We start from the raw sequence: 19,253 nt of genomic DNA on the forward strand, positions 1-19,253 counted from the left end.
TCTGTTACAATTGGTCCCATCCATTTTTCATAGCCTTAGACTTCCGTGTAGTATTTTGCAGCTGAGAGACCCCCTCCCAACCAGTTTCAAGCAAAGCTCCTCTCCACCCATAAAAGTGTGATCCAGTGGTCTATTGCCCCCCCCCCCCTCCATCCCTTCCTCCCATCCATCACAGGTCCTGGTGGTCCAGTGGTCCTATCTCTGGTTAAGCCAGGCCCATCCCTCCAAGCCCAGAACTGCAAGGTATTGGAGGAATAGAAGTCACTAATGTAATGTAATATCTAACTTATGGCGCCATTTATAGAATATGGCCCCTAGTGCCTAACTAAATGTAATCGCATTGGATTTGGATTTTGCAATCAAATCAAATATTTTAAATAAACTTGAAACTTTACGCCTGCCAAAAGCTGTGCCCAACTAATAGCAGTTAGGTACATAAATAAACAGCAACATCGTACCTAAACTAAAACTTAACCTTATATACCGGGTCTTCAACCAAAGGAAGCCCGACACGGTTACCAATAAATTTAAAAAATAAAGTAAACTGAAATACAAAAGAGTTAAATTTTCAAAATGTTTAGTGAATAAAAAAGGTTTTAGAAGTTTATGGAAGAGTTGGAAGGAACTGAGACACCTCAAAATTAGGGGAAGTTCATTCCATAATTGGGAAAATTTAAACGCCAGAGAGCTGCTAAAATTCTTAACTCCTTGAATTCCTTTCCTAGAAGGAAGAGAAAAAGTTTAAATTGATGAATGCCCCTGACATGCTAATGCCCCTCCCATAGCCACAGCCACAGCCACTTTGGAGTTACGGCCATAAAATTTAGACGCACATTTATTCAATTTTCTATACCGTTCTCCCAGGGAAGCTTAGAACAGTTTACATGAATTTATTCACGTATTCAAGCATTTTTCCCTGTCTCCCCCCCCTCCCCGATAGGCTCACAATCTATCTAATGTACCTGGGGCAATGGGGGGGGGGGGAGAATTAACTGACTTGCCCAAGATCACAATGAGCAACGTGGATTTGAACCTGCAACCTCGGGGTGCTGAGGCTGTAGTTTTAACCACTCTAGAAATCAAAATGTAGTAAAAGTGAGCCAAGTATGGGACAATCAAGCCATTGTGACATCACTGATGAGGTTGTTCTTATTGGTGGAATGAGGCTTTATGATGTCATCAGAGGCTTATTTATTCCATTTTCCATATTGTTCTCCTAGGGGAGATCAGAAAATTTACATGAATTTATTCAGGTATTCAAGCATTTTTCCCTATCTCCACCCCCCTCCCCCCCCGGACAGGCTCACAATCTATCTAATGTACCTGGGGCAATTGGGGGGGGGGATTAACTGACTTGCCCAAGGTCACAATGAGCAACGTGGGTTTGAACCCTCAGGGTGCCAAGGCTGTAGCTTTAACCACTGTGCCACACACTCCCCACATATAATCGAATAGGGCGTAGGGCAGGTCCATTCAGAGCTCCTAATGACTGTCAATTAACACCAAGTATTGATTTTTTAACACCTGATTAACTCAAGTTTTCACACGCAATCCGTTTCCTAATTTTCATTCACAACTTCTGGTGACCAATACAGAATCTGAAGGATTATAGCTTGAATTTTTTTTCCGATCCTGTCACGCAGTTCAAATGAAAAGCACAAAACTCCTTTTATCTAAGGTTGGCATTCCAAAAGCCTTGCCAACAGCCATGCTCGGGTTCAAAGGTTAGCAGTGGAGCTGTAATACTGGGAGAGCATCATCAGTAGGGCGGGCTCTACCAGATAATAAAAAGAGGCTTCTTCTGCCAGGTACTTGTGACCTGGATTGACCACTGTTGGAAACAGGATAGTAGGCAACAGAGACCCTTGGTCTGACCCAGTATGGCTATTCTTATGTTCTTATCAGTGCAGTGTTTCACTCATCTAATTGTGCAAGGCATCTGCAGCATGCTGGTCAGCTAAAAGCATTCCCCAAGCACAGTGACATTCACCGAGGACAATCTACTGTCAATTTTTATTGCTCCTTCTGCATCTACCAAGGTTCCCCTGACACCCTGAGGGAGAATGCTAGTCTGTTACAATTGGTCCCATCCATTTTTCATAGCCTTAGACTTCCGTGTAGTATTTTGCAGCTGAGAGACCCCCCCCAACCAGTTTCAAGCAAAGCTCCTCTCCACCCATAAAAGTGTGATCCAGTGGTCTATTGCCCCCCCCCCCCCTCCATCCCTTCCTCCCATCCATCACAGGTCCTGGTGGTCCAGTGGTCCTATCTCTACCCTTGGTTAAGCCAGGCCCATCCCTCCAAGTCACTTTGGCCTGGTAGTCTAGTGGATGCCCAACTCATTTCCTAGACCCTCAGACCCTGTAGAAAGGGCTGTGGTGCCCACTTTCTCCTGCTTCTCCAGGCACCATCCTTAAAATGGCATCACTCTGTCCTGCCTGGTATTTCCCGAAATGAATTGGGCGGAGAGAGTAGTATAGTGGTTAAGGCTTCAGCCTCAGTACCCTGAGGTTGTGGGTTCAAACCTACGCTGCTCCTTGTGACCCAGGGCAAGTCACTTAATCATTCCCCCATTGCCCCAGGTACATTAGACAGATTGAGAGCCCATCAGGATAGACAGGGAAAAAGACTCGAGTACCTGAATAAATTAATATAAACCACTGTGAGCTCCTCTGGGAGAACAGTAAAGAAAATAAAATATATAAGAACATAAGAAGTGCCTCTGCTGGGTCAGACCAGAGGTCCATCGTGCCCAGCAGTCCGCTCGCGCGGCGGCCCATCAGGTCTAGGACCTGCGTAGTTGTCTTCTGTATGTACCCCTCTATCCCTTCAATCCTTTTTTTTTTTTTCTACCTTATCTATATCCTTCTAACTGTATCCTTCTTCATCCTATATCTTCCCTATCTATATCCCTCAATAACTTCTTCTTTCAAGAATATATCCAATTTCTCTTTGAAACCTTGTAAAGTACTCTGTCCTATAACACCCTCCGGGAGTGCATTCCAGGTATCCACCACCCTCTGAGTGAAGAAGTACTTCCTGGCATTGGTTCTAAACCTGTCCCCTTTTAGTTTCTCCGAGTGCCCCCTTGTTATTGTAGTTCCCCGTAGGCTGAAGAATCTGTCCCTCTCCACATTCTCAATGCTCTTCATGATCTTATATGTCTCTATCATGTCTCCTCTGAGTCTCTGCTTTTCCAGGAAGAAGAGCCCCAGTTTCTCTAGCCTGACTGTGTATGAAAGGTTTTCCATACCCTTTATCATACGTGTAGCTCTTCTCCGGACCCTCTCAAGTATCGCCATATCCTTCTTCAGGTACGGCAACCAGTACTGAACACAGTACTCCAGATGCAGTCGCACCATCGCTCGGATACAGAGCTGCTAGTATTTGCAAACACTGATACTGCTATATATGTACTAACCTGCATATCACGCTATAAACGTTTGTACTCAGATATACATATTCAATTATTTACATCCATATATATTATACACACATCCTAGTATGGGGTCCTACAACATTTAGAAGCGCAGCTTTCGCATTTCCTTTGATAAGTTAAAAGAAAAATATTAGTACTTATCAAGCAGTACTAATATTTGTAAAACACTAATTTTGTTGCTTTCATAATATATAATATGAAATGACTTCAAGAGAGATGCAATTTCCTGTTAACGCATCGCAAATAAGTTTACTAGAAACTTTTTCTTTTCGCCTTGTCGCTACTGCAGTGATCTCTTGGAACTGGTCAGTTATAACCCATCAAATCACAATGCCAGCCTGTTCTGCTACAAAAGGCATGCCTCTGAAAAAGGTTCAAAGTAGCTCATGCTTCCTGAGCACTGGAAAAGGTGAGGAGGTCTCATTAGCAGTAGATATCTTAATCACTTGAGCATTAACTGTTGCTAGCAGCAGCTACCTATCACCTTGAAGCTACTCAAAGCAGAGATCCGGGATGCTTCTAATGCATAGATACCCTTCAAACAAGGTGCAGCCACACAGTGGAAGCAGCCAAACGAAATCACAGCAAGGCTAATGACAGGTGCTACCAGGAAACAGCCAACAGACTATTTCAGAAACCTACACAGCTCTCCTTTCACCTGATTTCCCAGCAGCTATACAAGCTGTTTTTTCACCTTTCAGACTTCCTGCATTTTCAAGTACCCCATCTGGTGCATGCACAAAAACCCTCATTGCTAAGCAAAACTTACTCCACAGACTAATGTCTCTTGGTGGACTGACAAGTTTAAATAATACTCGTAAATAATAAGAACATATCAGCTAAAACCGAAATGGCAATGCATTGAGAATCTAGTCATTTTCCCCTGTAGAAGAAAACAATGTTGTTCTTTTCACTGACTAAATGTTCTCAGTAAAAACTTATTTATAGGAAAATAAGGACTTGGGCTTGTTTCATTAATGTTATTTGGTTAAGATATGTATGTGCATGCATATATAGAAAGCAAGTTTGCAAGTCTTTAGGTGCCCATAGTCTCAAAACTGTTTCAACCAATCCCTAAGTAAAGAAGTTGATAGCCTCGACATAGCAAAAAAGCACAGCACAACATCTTTCTGCAAACTATAATGTCCAATTAGTATATGCAGAATTTTTTTTTTTTTCCAGATTCAGTGAATATGGCAGGTGCAATCTTTAAACATCCTTTCAGTCAATACTTCGTAACACCACCTTTGGCAGAAATGACACTTCCAAACCATTTCCTGCAACCAGCTAAGTCTTTCAAGTCTTGCTTTTCTTAATTTATTTTTTTCTCCCTTTCTTCCTTGCAGAACAAACTCAAAGGGCTAGATTCACAAACCGCAGGTCTGATGAATTCATCTCTAGATGGTCTGCGCATGCGCTGGAGCTCTGGGGCCGTCATAGTTTGTTTGGGTTTTAATCCGCTTCGGGTTAAAACCATGGGCTTGCACTGGGGCAGGCAGGCGTGTTCGGGGCAGGCAGGCAGTTGCGATCGGGAAGGAGATGTGAAGGAGATCAGCCGGGGCTGGTGGCGAGAAATGCAGCCCCACTTTTAACCTGCGGGTTAAAACCACGGGCTCACGGTGGGGCATGGCCGAAGAGAGCAGGGCGGCATGGCAGAGGCAAGGGAAGAAGAAAGCAGGGCAGCATGGCGGAAGAGAGGAGAGCGGCAGAGAGCTGGGCGCTTTTTGGGTAGTTTCAGGGCTGCAGGGCTGGGATTTCAGGCAGAGAGCAGGACGTCGGAAAGGCGGTGAGTAACTGGTCCCCAGCAGTCGCTTCTTTTGATTGGCCAGCCCAGTCGGTGTTCCTGAAGTTTTCTTTTGTGAATCGCTTCCTTCCTATATTTGCATGCCATTCCCCCTCATTTGCATGCGCAGATCGGATCGGGCAGGAATTGGATCGGGAGTAAGGTTAGTGAATGGGAGCGGGGTCGCAAAGTGATCGGTTTGCTTTGTGAATCTAGCCCAAAATATTCTTACATCTTCTTGCATGCACTGCATATTTGAGATCTCCACACAGATCTTTACTAGCATTCAAGTCTGACAATTGCAAAGGCCATTCTAAATCTTTGACTTTCTTCTTCCCTTTAAAGTATTTCATGATTGATTTTGAGATATGTTTGTTTGGATCATTGGGCGTTTCCTTAAGACAATCTCTCTTAAATGATCTGTGAAACTTTGGCTTCAAGGATACCTTGATTATTTAATTGACTCCATTCTTCCTTCTACCCACACAATACTTCCAGTGACAATGCAAGGTAGCAAGTAATTTACTTTCTTTAATGTTACATAGTTGTTTCTTAAGTGGCTGGGACCAAACAGTGCAACACAAGAAACAAAAAGAAGACTCAATAAAAACATTAAAATGCAAATGTAAGTCTATAGTATTTATTTATTTATTTTTATTTATTTATTTGGATTTTTATCCCGTCCTCCCAGTAGCTCAGAACGGTTTACAAATGAACATACACAGTGGGGAGTAACTAGACATATAAGTAGTACAACAGGTTTAGTGATTGGATTTATAGATTTTGGAGAGAATTAAATACAGGGAGAGTATAGCAGAAAGAGAGAAGGGGGAAATACAGTAGTTTAGTTTAAGGAAAGTTATATGCGTTTAGGTACAATTTGTTAGTGGGTAGAGTAAGAGAGGGTTATACTGGAGTTCGGGAAGGTGATAGGAGAGTAGGGGGCGGGGCGTAAGGGGGGGAGAAGACAGAGGAGATCTTTAGTTGAAGAGGAGGGTCTTTACCGATTTACGGAATGTTAATAATGAGTTCTGTTGTCTAAGTTGGGGGGGGGAGTTGGTTCCAGAGGTGTGGAATGAAGTGGCTGTAGGATCGTTTGTGGGCGGTTTCTGTGAGCAGGGATCTTCCGGGGGGGGGGGGGGGTGCATAGGCGTATCTCTGACTTTGAGCGGAGGGTGCGAGTGGGGTTGTAAATGTAAATGTACATATGTGATATTCCAACCGGGGGTCCAGATGATGTAGGGTACACAGATAGAAGAACAGACTAAAAATAGTGTACTTGTCTTTGAGCAGGTAACTGAAAATGTATGTACTATAGACTACCATTTGCATTTTTAATGTTTTTATTGCGAAGAACGAATAATAAATCAACTTTCAGAACATCTACATCCACAGTCTTTTGTTTTTAGCGTGGGACCAGTTCAATTTTCATTTAGTCAGTCCAAAGCATTTTGCAAAAGAAAGCCTCGATAAGTCCTTTAGAACTAGATGTGATTTTCTGATAAAGTCATAGAAGATGCTATTCTCCAATGCAGATCGTTGTTCTATAAGCAAACTTATACCATGGATTCTGTGGACAATTCTTTAGTTTCAGCTAAATTTTTTGGCAGGTTACTTCCTTTATTTTGTAGAGCTGACCAGAATTTTCATGTAATTACTGTATATACTCAAATACAAGACGATCCCAAAAAGAAGGAAAAAAGGTTGACTTGAATATAAGCCGGGGGAGAGAGATTTAATATTCATGTGCCCTGCCAGGATCTGCACCCAGCCCTCCCTCACTCCTTGCCCTACCAGACTCTCCTCCCTCTCTCACTGCCAGGCTCTGCACCCTGTCACACCTCTCTCCCGATGTCCTGCAGGCCTTCACTGAGCTTGCCGCTTGACCTAGTGATCCAGTGGTAGGCCAGGACAGGAAAGATCCCTCCTGTCTCCTGTCCCAGCTGACTGACAAATTCTTTTACCTCCCTCTTGCCCTCCCCCCCCCCTCCCTGGTACCTTTTTGAATCCCTGGTGGTCCAGTGGTGTAATGGGCAGGAGAAAGCTTTCTGCAGTCCTGCCTCATGCTGAGCCCCTCACTGAATGGCTGCTTCGAGTTCTCGTGGCCCAGCAGTGTACTGGACATGAGCAAGCTCCTGCCTGGCTCTTAGCTTTTCCCCGAATGGCTGCAGCCAGTTCTCATGAGTCCCGCAAGAACTGGTGGAAGCCATTCAGTGAGTGGCTCAGCGCTGGGCAGGAGCGCAAAAAGCTCATTCCTGCCCGGTACACCGCTGGACCGACAGGGATTCAAAAAGGTATGCGGGGGGAGGCGGGAGAAAGGTTAAAAAATTGTCAGAGTCGTCCGGGACAGGAGGATCAAGTTTTAAGTTCAAGTTTCAAGTTTATTAGGTGACTTGATCAATCGCTTAATCAAATATTCTAAGCGATGTACACTTTAAAATTTACAATTATTAAATATAAAAAAAAATAAAAACAATACAGTACATACAATTACTTAAAAAAATGGGTAAGAACTCTTGATTTTAACATTGATAAACATGGGAAAGGAGGGATGAACTACAATTCATAAAGTAAAGAAGAAACATTGAGGGAAAACACAAAGGGAAATAGTTAACACAGGTATCATATAGGAAAACATGATACTGAAACTAAAATTATGTTGTAAAAGCATCTTTAAAAAGGAAGGTTTTAAGTTCAGTTTTAAATTTTCCAAGCTCTTTTTCCTCTCGTAAAAAAATAGGGAGGGCGTTCCATGTTTGCGGTGCAGTACATGAAAAAATAAATTGTCTCCTTGTATTGATAATTTTTAATGAAGGGATAGATAGCAGATTTTGTTCGCTAGAACGTAGAATTCTCTTTGTAGAATATGGAATAAGAAATCTATATAAAAATGCAGGGGTCTTATTAATCAGAGTTTTAAAGATAATTAAACATAATTAAACATAATTTATAAGTAATTCTGTAATTAACAGGGAGCCAATGAGCCTCTTTGAGGAGTGGTGTTACATGATCAAATTTTTTTGAATTGGTTATTAATTTTATAGCTGTATTTTGTATGATTTGTAATCGTTTAATTTCATATAATGCAATTCCTTTAAATAAAGAATTGCAATAATCAATTTTAGACATCACCAAAGAGTGAATCAATATTGTAAGTGATTTGGGACAAAGAAATTTCGAAATGGAACGAATTTTGCGTAACCTATAAAAGGTGATTTTCACAATGTTACTGATATGGTCATGGAAAGTAAGTTTAGTATCAAAAATTACCCCTAAAATTTTTGTATTTTTGACTAATTGTAGGGGAACATTATGAATAGAAATTGGAGCCACAAGAGGAAAACTCTCTTTCCAGGGAAATAGCATAACATTGGTTTTATTGATATTGAGTGCCAATCTGTTTTTATCTAGCCAATGATGTTGTACTTGATCTAGTTTTTCATTAATGACCAAAATTTCACTTTGATTATTATTATTTAAGGGGTGCAATAGTTGGATATCATCGGCATAGGCAAAGACATGAAATCCTATGGATTGGCATAAAGTCAACAGAGGTGCCAGAAAAATATTGAAAAGCAAAGGTGAAAGAATAGATCCTTGTGGAACCCCATGTGAAATTTGAGATGGGAGGGATGACGAATTATTGAAAATAACTGTAGATGTGCGATCAGTAAAGTAAGAAGTGAACCAAGCTAGAACTTCATCTGTAACCCCAATAGATTGAAGTCTAGCAAGGAGCAACTGATGATCAATTGTATCAAACGCTGCTGAAAGATCAAGAGAAATTAACAGCACTGATTGATGATGATCCAAAAAATATTGAATTGAAGTTGTCATACCAATAAGGGAGTGTTCTGTGTTATGGTGTTGTCTAAAACCGGTTTGATTCGGGTGAAACACATTGGTTTGTTCTATAAACTCTGAAATTTGATTGAAAACAATTTTTTCTGTTAATTTTGCCAAGAATGTGATATTAGAAATTGGTCTATAATTAGACAGTTCTTCTTGACCTACATTTTTATCTTTAATTATTGGGCGGATATATGATTTCTTCCAATCCGAGGGCACCGTATGATCTCTCCTGTCCTGGCCCACCAGGTCATATGGCAGACACCCGGTGGAAGCCTACAAGAAATCCGTAGGGGGGGGGGGTGCTGACCTGAATACAAGATGCACCCGTTCTACACCACTCATGATTTTTAAGTTTGTAGACTTCAATTATATCTCCCCTGTGCCATCTCTTTTCCAAGCTGAAGAGCTCTAACCTCTTTAGTTTTTTCTCATGGGAGAGGTGCTCTATCCCCTGTATCATCTTGGTTACTCTTCTTCGAGCCTATAAACAGATTTTATGCCACATTGGTTTTTTCAGGCACATTTTCCTAAAGCAGCAGTGCCCATTTATAAGCATTTGCTTGTGATCATGAAAACTGATGCATAAAGGCTAATTAAGATGTGGAAAAGCACAGTTACTTACCGTAACAGGTGTTATCCAGGGACAGCAGGCAGATATTCTCACATGTGGGTGACGTCATCTACGGAACCCCAGCGCGGACAGCTTTTCAAGCAAACTTGATTGAAGTTTCAAGCTTGCTATGCTGCACCACGCATGTGCATGCCTTCTCCCTCCACTAGAGGGCGCATCCCCACCTCGTGGTCCTCAGTTCCATAGCCAGCAAAGAAGCCATCCCCGGGGAGGAGGGCGGGTTGTGAGAATATCTGCCTGCTGTCCCTGGATAACACCTGTTACGGTAAGTAACTGTGCTTTATCCCAGGACAAGCAGGCAGCATATTCTCACATGTGGGTGACCTCCAAGCCAACCAAAAAAAAAGGGCAGGTGGGAGGATGGCAATTTAGGAAAACAGATTACGCAAAACCGACTGGCCAAACCGGCCGTCGCTTCTGGACAACGTATCAGACAGTAGTGGGAGGTGAAAGTATGAATCGAAGACCAAGTGGCAGCCTTGCAGATGTCCTCCACCGGAGTAGACCGGAGGAAAGCGACAGAAGCTGCCATCACTCGGACTTTATGTCCTGTGACCCGACCATGCAGCGCGAGACCAGCCTGAGCGTAGCAAAAAGAAATACAAGCAGCCAACCAGTTGGACAAGGTGCGCTTGGAAACAGGACGTCCCAACCGATTAGGGTCGAAGGACAAAAATAATTGAGGAACCTTCCGATGAGACTGAGTGCGTTGAAGATAAAAAGCCAACGCCCTCTTACAGTCAAGCGTGTGAAGCGCCACCTCGCCAGGATGTGAGTGGGGCTTCGGAAAGAACACCGGAAGAACAATGGACTGATTGAGGTGGAAATCAGATACAACCTTCGGCAAAAATTTAGGATGGGTGCGAAGAACCACCTTGTCATGATGGAACACAGTAAAAGGCGGGTCCGCAACCAAAGCCTGCAGCTCACTAATCCGACGAGCGGACGTGAGCGCAAGTAAGAAGATCACCTTCCAAGTGAGAAACTTAAGATGAGATTTGTCAATAGGCTCAAAAGGAGGCTTCATCAGCTGAGCCAAGACCACATTGAGATCCCAAACTACAGGAGGAGGTTTCAAAGGAGGATGAACATTCACAAGACCCCGCATGAAACGAGTCACCAGAGGATGAAGAGAGAGAGATCGACCCTCAAGATGCCGATGGAAAGCAGCAATAGCACTGAGATGCACCCGAATGGAAGTTGTCTTCAGCCCAGACTTGGACAAATGCAACAAATACTCCAGAACCGAAGACACCGGAAACGAACTCGGATCCAGATGGTGCGAGGAACACCAGGATGAAAATCTGGTCCACTTCTGGGAATAACAAAGCCGAGTCGAGACCTTGCGCGAGGCTTCCAAAACCTCCCTGACAGACTGAGAAACAGAAACCGAAGTCAAGGGGAAAGGAACCAAGCCGTCAGATGTAAGGACTGAAGATTGGGATGCAACAGCGAAACCCCGATTCTGAGACAGCAGAGAGGGAAAAACAGGCAGAAGCAGAGGCTCCCTGACACTGAGTTGAAGAAGCAGGGAGAACCAGTGTTGACGAGGCCAACGAGGCGCAATGAGAATCATAGTGGCTCTGGTCGACTTGAGATGTACCAACGTCCTCAAGATCAGAGGGAAAGGAGGAAACGCATAAAGGAACCTCCCTCCCCAGTCGAGAAGAAAGGCATCGGCCTCGAGACGGTCCGGGGAGTACATCCGAGAACAATAGAAGGGCAGTTTGTGAGTCTCCGGGGAGGCAAACAGATCCACCTGAGGAGTCCCCCAGCAGTCGAAGACCTCGTGCAGAACTCGGGAGTTCAGCGACCACTTGTGCGGTTGGAGAAGACGACTGAGTTTGTCGGCCAGACAATTCTTCTCTCCCTGAACGTAAACCGCCCGAAGGAAGATGTTCTGGGAGACCACCCATTCCCAAAGGCGCAGGGCTTCCTGGCACAGAGACCAAGAGCCCGTCCCCCCTTGCTTGTTCACATAGTACATTGCCACTTGGTTATCCGTCCGCACGAGGACTACCTGATCGTGCAGCAGGTGGCAGAACGCTCAAGCCGCTAGAAAAATGGCACGAAGCTCCAACACATTGATGTGACAAAGACGATCCTTCGCCGACCATAGACCTTGAGTCCGCAGACCGTCGAGATGAGCCCCCCACGCGTACTCCGAAGAGTCCGTGGTCAGGACCTTGCGATGCGAAGGGACGAGAAAGAGCAAACCCCCGGAAAGATTGGAAGAGTTGGTCCACCAACGGAGCGAGCATCTCAAGGAAGGAGTCACTCTTATAGGACAGGAGACTGGGTCCCGATCCTGACGTCACTGGGAGGCCAAGGTCCACTGAGGAAGCCTCAGGTGCAAGCAGGCGAACGGAGTGACATGGACCGTCGATGCCATGTGGCCGAGAAGAATCATCAGGCGCTGTGCCGATACTGAGGGCAGCAGCGAAACCTGATGACTCAATCGAAGCAGGGCCTCCAACCGAGGCGGTGGGAGGAAAGAACGGAGGCGAACCGTGTCCAGCACGGCCCCGATAAACTGAAGGGATTGAGCCGGGCACAACTGAGACTTGGGAAAGTTCACTTCGAACCCCAGACGTTGAAGGAAGATGATAGTCTGTCGGGTCGCTGAGATAACCCCCTCCCTGGAAGAGGCCTTGATCAGCCAATCGTCCAGGTAGGGAAAGACCTGCAGACCCTGAGAACGCAGGGCCGCCGCGACCACCACCATGCACTTCGTGAAGACTCGAGGGGACGAAGCCAAGCCAAAGGGGAGGACCCGATACTGAAGGTGCCATTCCCCCACCTGGAACCGTAGAAACTTGCGGAAGGCGGGATGCATCGGAACATGAATATAAGCCTCCTTCAGGTCCATAGAGCACATCCAGTCCCCTTCGTCCAACAGCAGGTACAGGACCGGAAGAGACAACATACGGAACTTCTCCCGGACAAGGAACTTGTTGAGCTTCCGGAGGTCCAAAATGGGGCGCAAGTCCCCGGTTTTTTTCGGGACTAGAAAATAACGGGAGTAAAACCCCCGTCCCCGTTGATCTGGGGGAACCCGCTCCACCGCCCGAAGGCTCAACAGGGCCTTGGCTTCCGAAAGAAGAAGGGGACGCTGTGCTCGGTTTGACAGAGACGCGTCCGGCGGATTGTCCGGCGGCGTAGTCATGAAGTTTAGTGAGTAACCCTCCAAGATGACACAGAGCACCCAAGCGTCCGAAGTGATCAAAGTCCAGGCCGAATGAAAAATCCTTAACCGACCCCCGATGGGAAGCGGGGTCGGTGAGAGCACGGAGGGGGCCCGCCCCCATCCGCTCAGCATGTCAAAAAGACGGCGCCGGCTTAGACGCCCCTTGCGCTGGAGGCTTCTGGTGCGGTGCCCTGGCCTGCTGAGGCGGACGCCTGGGAGGAGGCCTGGAAAATGCCGGCGTAGACTTTTGCGGATACCGCCGCTGCGGAGGTCTATACGGCTTCGGAGCCGCCAACTTGGCCTTAGGGCGGACCAAGGAGGCGAGAGAGCGCTCATGCTCTGACAGGCGTTTTGTCGCCGCCTCCAGCGACTCATCAAAGAGTTCCGAGCCGACGCATGGCAAATTGGCCAGACGCTCCTGCAGATTCAGGTCAATATCCACAGTGCGCAGCCACGCAAGACGGCGCATTGCCACCGCAAAGGCGGAGACCCGTGAAGACAATTCAAAAGCGTCATAGATGGCGTGAAAGAGGAACAAGCGCAGCTAAGACAAGGTCTCCATAAATTCGCCAAAGTCTTTCTTATGCGAATCCGGCATAACCCCGTGATAACGTGGCATCGCCTTCACCATCTTGCGCAGGTAGGAAGAGAAGGTGAAAGTGTAGTTAAGCACGCGGTTAGCCATCATCAAATTGTGATAGAGGCGGCGCCCAAACTTATCTAAGGTCCGCCCCTCACGCCCAGGCGGAACCACAGCCGAGACCCGAGAAGGCTGGGACTTTTTCAGAGCCGACTCCACCAGTAAGGACTGGTGGGACAGCTGTGCCTTCTCGAAGCCCTTACAGGGGACCATGTGGTATTTTGACTCCATTTTTGAGGGAACCGCCGTGACCGCATAAGGGGAGTCCATGTTCCGTAGAATGCCTGATGTAAAATCTTGTTTAAGGGCAGACGCGGAGACTCACGTGGGGGATATGGCAAATCTTGCTCCTCCAAAAATTCCTTTGAGTATTGGGACCCAGACAAAAGGTCAAGGTCCAACGCCTTCCCCATGTCAATGACAAATCTCGAGAAAGAGGAAGGTCTCGAGGTCGGGGAAGGAGAGCGAGAGGCCCGGCCCGTTAAGAAAGATGGAGAAGCCTCACAGGAATACCTGGGTTCCTGACCGGTACCAGACTCCGAGCCCCACGAAGCCACACCACAGGACTTTGTCGGGGGTCGGTGACCTCCGATGCCCCGAGGAATCCCTCGGGGAAGCCCCCGGGGTACGAGGCACCAAAGCAAGCTCCATTCTCCTCGGGGAGGAGTCCCTCGATCCCCTGCCCTCCGAGGAACGCACAAGCCTTGGGTTGTCCACCCGGAGAGCCTTCGTTTTCCTTGCCGGCAAAGAGCAACCCCGCCGCCGAGGCGACCCCCAAGGGCGCTTAGGCTTACGGGAACGATGCTTCGCCCGAGGCCGACTCGAGGCCGAGGATCCCCGGGAGGACCTAGACGAGGAAGAAGAAGAGGAAATCCGTCGAACCCTGCGCACCTTGTCCCGAGGCCGCACACTCCGCTCAGGCTAGAGGTCGAGGGCAAGGTCGGGATCGTGGTCGGGACCCCCGGAGCCGAGGCCGAGGCTGTCGAGGCTGCCGGGGCCGAAGTCGGCTGCAGATGGGCCAGGGCGCAGGACAGCTCCGAGGCGATCATCGCCCGGAGCATGTCCTGAAAGACGGGTATTGCCATCATAGATGGCATGTCCGAAGTCGGTGGGTGCTCCCTCGAGGGCGACCTCGGTAACGAGTATTCCCGCGGGGCACCCGACTTGGACACCCGGGGCGGGGCCAAGGACGATCCACCCGCCCCCGTCGAGGATCCCGAGGATGGCTTCTTCGAAGACCCTGGAGCAGAGGACTTACCCATTGTCGGCTTCGAGGTCAATTTCAAGGAAGAAGTCGGCCGCGGCGAGGTCGAGGGAGTCGAGGCCGAGGTCAAGGCCGGGGCCGACGTCGAGGCCTTCCCCGCCTCGGGATCCACAGCAAAGAGCTCCGCCATACGGGCACACCGGCGGCGGAGAGCACGAGGTTGAAACGTGGAGCACCGAGGGCAGGAGTCAGTAGGGTGATCTGCACCCAGGCAAAGCAGGCACCACCGGTGGGGATCGGTGATAGAGAGCAACCGATCGCACCGGGTGCCCTTTTTAAAGCCCGTCAAGGGACGGGACATGAACTCAAACAAGGGCCGGGAATGAGCAAGGTCCCGCGGCCGCAGCTGCCGGGAGCCCCCGGAGCCGAAACAAAACTTTTTTTTTTTTTCGACGATAACGAACACACGAACTAATAAAAACAACAAATCACGCACAGCGACCGAGAAAACACACCCAGCCGCGGTGTCAGAAGGCAAAAGGCACGGAGCTCAAATTCCACAGGGCTTCTGGCTCCGCGGAAAAAACTGAACTGAGGACCACGAGGTGGGGATACGCCCTCTAGTGGAGGGAGAAGGCATGCACATGCGTGGTGCAGCATAGCAAGCTTGAAACTTCAATCAAGTTTGCTTGAAAAGCTGTCCGCGCTGGGGCTCCGTAGATGACGTCACCCACATGTGAGAATATGCTGCCTGCTTGTCCTGGGATAAGATGAACCTGTGAACTCCGAGTGGCAAGGAGGCTAGTTCCTATCACCCAAAGAGTAGCTGAGCTATAGTTAAGAAAGAAGCAGCTTGCCAATGGAGACCCAACCTCTTCCACCACTGCCATTGTGAGGAAATTAGAAGCCAAGGAGTCAAGGTGATAGAATTTGTGGAGAAAAAGGTAGCCTATATGTAAAAAGCCACAAACAACCCCTCCCCTCAGATACATAACTTAAACCCTCTTTATAGAGAAATGTACACAACCAATAGAACACTACTCAAACCCCATACCCACTCTCCTCTCCCACACATTCTCTGCTACTTTTGAGACATTTGACTACAGCTGTCCCCTCCAACATACCCAAGTCCACAAAGAAAGAAGGGGGAACATGCCATTGTGTCACACTAAATTTGGCATTTGCAAGCTTGTTTTCAATCTTTTAAAACCAGCTAATAGCAGCTATGCAATAAAAATTCATAGAATGATTATATTTTTACTTTGTAAAGCTTGCATCAGCTTCTATTCACTGAGAGCTGATGCACACAATTATTTGTGTGGCATATAGGAATGTATGTATGCAAAGGGAAAGTATGAATATAAAATGCAATATTGATATTTATTTCTATATATTTGTAGGTGGCTGTATATAAATGCATATATAAAAGAGAGCGAGAGCACGGGGCACACATGCAAATATAAGCAGAACTTAACTATGGCATCAGAAAAGTAAAAGTTCACCAATTACTCTTGCATATTAGATTTTATACAAAATATGACATGAAAGGGGAATTGAGTTGTTTTTTTCTTTTATGTTGAGTGTGCATGCCTCAAATCTATACCTTCTTGTTTATGAACTAGATTGTCTGGGAAGGACTACATAGAGATTAAGCATGCTCCTCTACAGTGGATATAGGAGCCCAAGAAGTGCTGTGCTCATGAATACGTTTTATGAGGGCTCGGGAGTGCACACACCACGGGAAAGCTGCTCACATGTACATGCATTGTATGAGAGTTTGGGAGGGGATGGTTAGGAAGGTATATCCCTATAAATATGTACAGTATAATCACGTTATAACGACTTCAAGGGACCTGGTAAAACGGTCCGTTATATCCAGAGTTGCATTTTTTAAAACTTTATTTAGGGCAACTTGAAACAATGTAAATCGATGAACAACAATCACTGCACAAGCATATCAGCAACATGAACAACAAAACTCAGCAAAACATTGGTATGGCACGAAATGATTGCAAACCCGAACACTGTATTGGAAAGAAAAATACTGTCACTTTTTTTCTGGGCTGCATTTTGAGACTATATCACCGGCATGCCACGCGCCTGCATGTCCGTTATAGCCAAATAAAACTACAGCTAAAAGTGGCTCCGGGGACCAAAATAGTTGTCCGTTATATGCGATGATTTTCTGCATGTTTATAATGGTGCTTGGCCGGGACCGGCGGACCTTGTTCGCTATAGGCGAGGTTCCGTTATAACGAGATTATACTGTATACACATTCCTGGTTGGAGGTGCACATATGATGTACGAATATCTTGTACGTCAAAATAAACACAATGTATCATATGAGAACCTGAGTGGGAATGTATACAGGGGGTGGATATCCCTGTGTATAGAATATGAAGATCACCAACCAGACACTAATCCAGTGGTTCTCAACCCTGTCCAGGGGACTACCCCAGCCAGTCGGGTTTTCATGATATCCCTAACGAATATGCATGAGAAAGATTTGCATATAATGGAAGTGACAGGTATGCAAATCTCTCTCATGCATATTCGTTAGGGATATCTTGAAAATCTGAGTGGCGGGGGGTCCCCAGGACATGGTTGAGAACCACTGCACTAATCTGTGCATAGAAGTTCTAGGCAGGGGTAGGCAATTCCGGTCCTCGAGAGCCAGAGCCAGGTCAGGCTTTCAGGATCCCCACAATAAATATGCAGGAGATAGATTTGCATCTCAAGGAGGCAGTGCATGCAAATCCATCTCATCCATATTCATGGTGGAGATCCTGAAAACCTGACCTGGCTGTGGCTCTCGAGGACCGGAATTGTCTACCCCTGTTCTGGGCAATGCTAAGGGGGTGGGAGGAGAGGAGAGAGAGAATGTTCCTATACCAGGGGTAGGCAATTCTGGTCCTTGAGAGCCGGAGCCAGGTCAGGTTTTCAGGATCTCCACCATAAATATGCATGAGATAGATTTGCATCTCCAGGAGGCGGTGCATGCAAATCCATATTCATGGTGGATATTCTGAAAACCTGACCTGGCTGCGGCTCTCGAGGACCGGAATCGCTTCCCCCTGTCCTGGCAATGCTAAGGGGGGGGGGGGGGAAGAGAGAGAAAATGCTACTATCCATCCAAGGTTTGCTTCTTTGCCTGTATGAACGTGCTGGGTCCTACTCACTTTCTGGATGGAGGACTTGCCGCTGCGCCGGAGCCCCATGAGGAGGATGCGGGGTTTGCTGTCGGCGGGGGCCGCGCTCTCCTCCATGTCCACCTCCTCCACCCCGTAGCCGAAGTCCTTGGGGAAGGAGTCCACGGCGCCGTAGCTGCCCGCCAGCGGCTCCTCGTCCCCGTACGGTAGCGACATGGCCCGCGCCGAGGGCCAGCGGCCGAGAGCGCGAGGAGCGGCAGAGGAGGCGGATGCCACCCGCCAGCCGAAACACCTCAGCCGCCGGCACAGTCCAACATGGTGGACCGCCGGGCACGCCCTTTGCCCCGGCGTCGCCATTGGTGGAGGGGAGCGGGGCGCCGCTCCCGATTGGATGCTGGCCTACGTCGGTCAGGGCGCCGGAACAGCCCAGAAGATAGGTTGGCCGGCGGTCATGTGTTTCAGAATCACCTGACGTGGGGCGGAGAAGCAGAGCGCCCACTGCAACTGAACTTTGACCCTCCGCGAGGAGCGGCTAAGAACTCTGAACTGGGAGCAGCTTGCTCGCGCCCGCTACTTTTGCTTTCGGTTCTGTGTGCTTCAGCTTGATGCTTAGATCCCGGCGCTTGAAAGCTCATTTCGTTTACGTGGATACATAAGGGAGGGGCTATTAGTCAAGTGTTTCAATTGAGCAAAATGAGCTCTCAGGGTTTTAGTGAGAACAAGATTAAAGCATTGATAAACTAGCCACCTGCCCAGGACCCAAACGTGATTAGGGAGCCTCTCGTTTCTACCAAGTCACTGGCTCCCAGAAACGATTTGTGCCTTAGTAAGTCAGCTGCTGGCAGAAGCATCCCACCCTGGGCAGACCCTATTAACACACTGCTTGTGCCCTTACCCCACCCACTAAATTACAACCAAGTTGAGGGGGGAGAGAGATGCAGAAATGGAGGGCTTCTGAGGGTGCTTGGACCTAGGTACCAAAGCTGAAAGAGTATGATCATGTGCCACAGTTAAGAGGGTTGGCTAGAGCCGTATGAACAGTGGTGGCAGTAGCGAGGTAGTTCACCCTACCTCCTCTTCAACCCCACCACCTCTCCTTCCCACACAGCCCTTGCCTCCCCTGTATCTTTTTGACTGCCCCAGCATGAGGTTGCAGCTTGAATCAGCATTGGCACACTCTCTGACATCACTTCCAGGACCCACGCCTAGGAAGTGACATCAAAGGTCAAACCAACATGGGCATGCTGCTGAAGCAAAGTTAAAAAGGTACAGGGAAAGGGAAGTGGGCACCTCTCACCCTTATTATACCACTGAGTAGTGGGTAAAACAGGGGGGGGGGGCTATGGCAGTAGCTGCCATGCTCCTAG

At 47.4% G+C, this 19,253-nt stretch overlaps 1 protein-coding gene across 1 annotated transcript in view; it reads right to left on the bottom strand.

The window, feature by feature from the left end:
- Window positions 1-18,450, bottom strand: part of RRAGC (Ras related GTP binding C) — a 39,926-nt gene extending 21,476 nt beyond the window's left edge. Inside the window, exon 1 of the mRNA XM_033957046.1 lies at window positions 17,917-18,450. Coding sequence (XP_033812937.1) covers window positions 17,917-18,243 — 327 coding nt within the window. The 5' untranslated portion in view covers window positions 18,244-18,450. The remainder of the gene's footprint in view (window positions 1-17,916) is intronic.
- Between the last annotated feature and the right edge of the window lie 803 nt (window positions 18,451-19,253).

The sequence above is a fragment of the Geotrypetes seraphini genome, chromosome 8 (genome assembly GCF_902459505.1).
Source record: "Geotrypetes seraphini chromosome 8, aGeoSer1.1, whole genome shotgun sequence".
Lineage (NCBI taxonomy): Eukaryota > Metazoa > Chordata > Amphibia > Gymnophiona > Dermophiidae > Geotrypetes > Geotrypetes seraphini.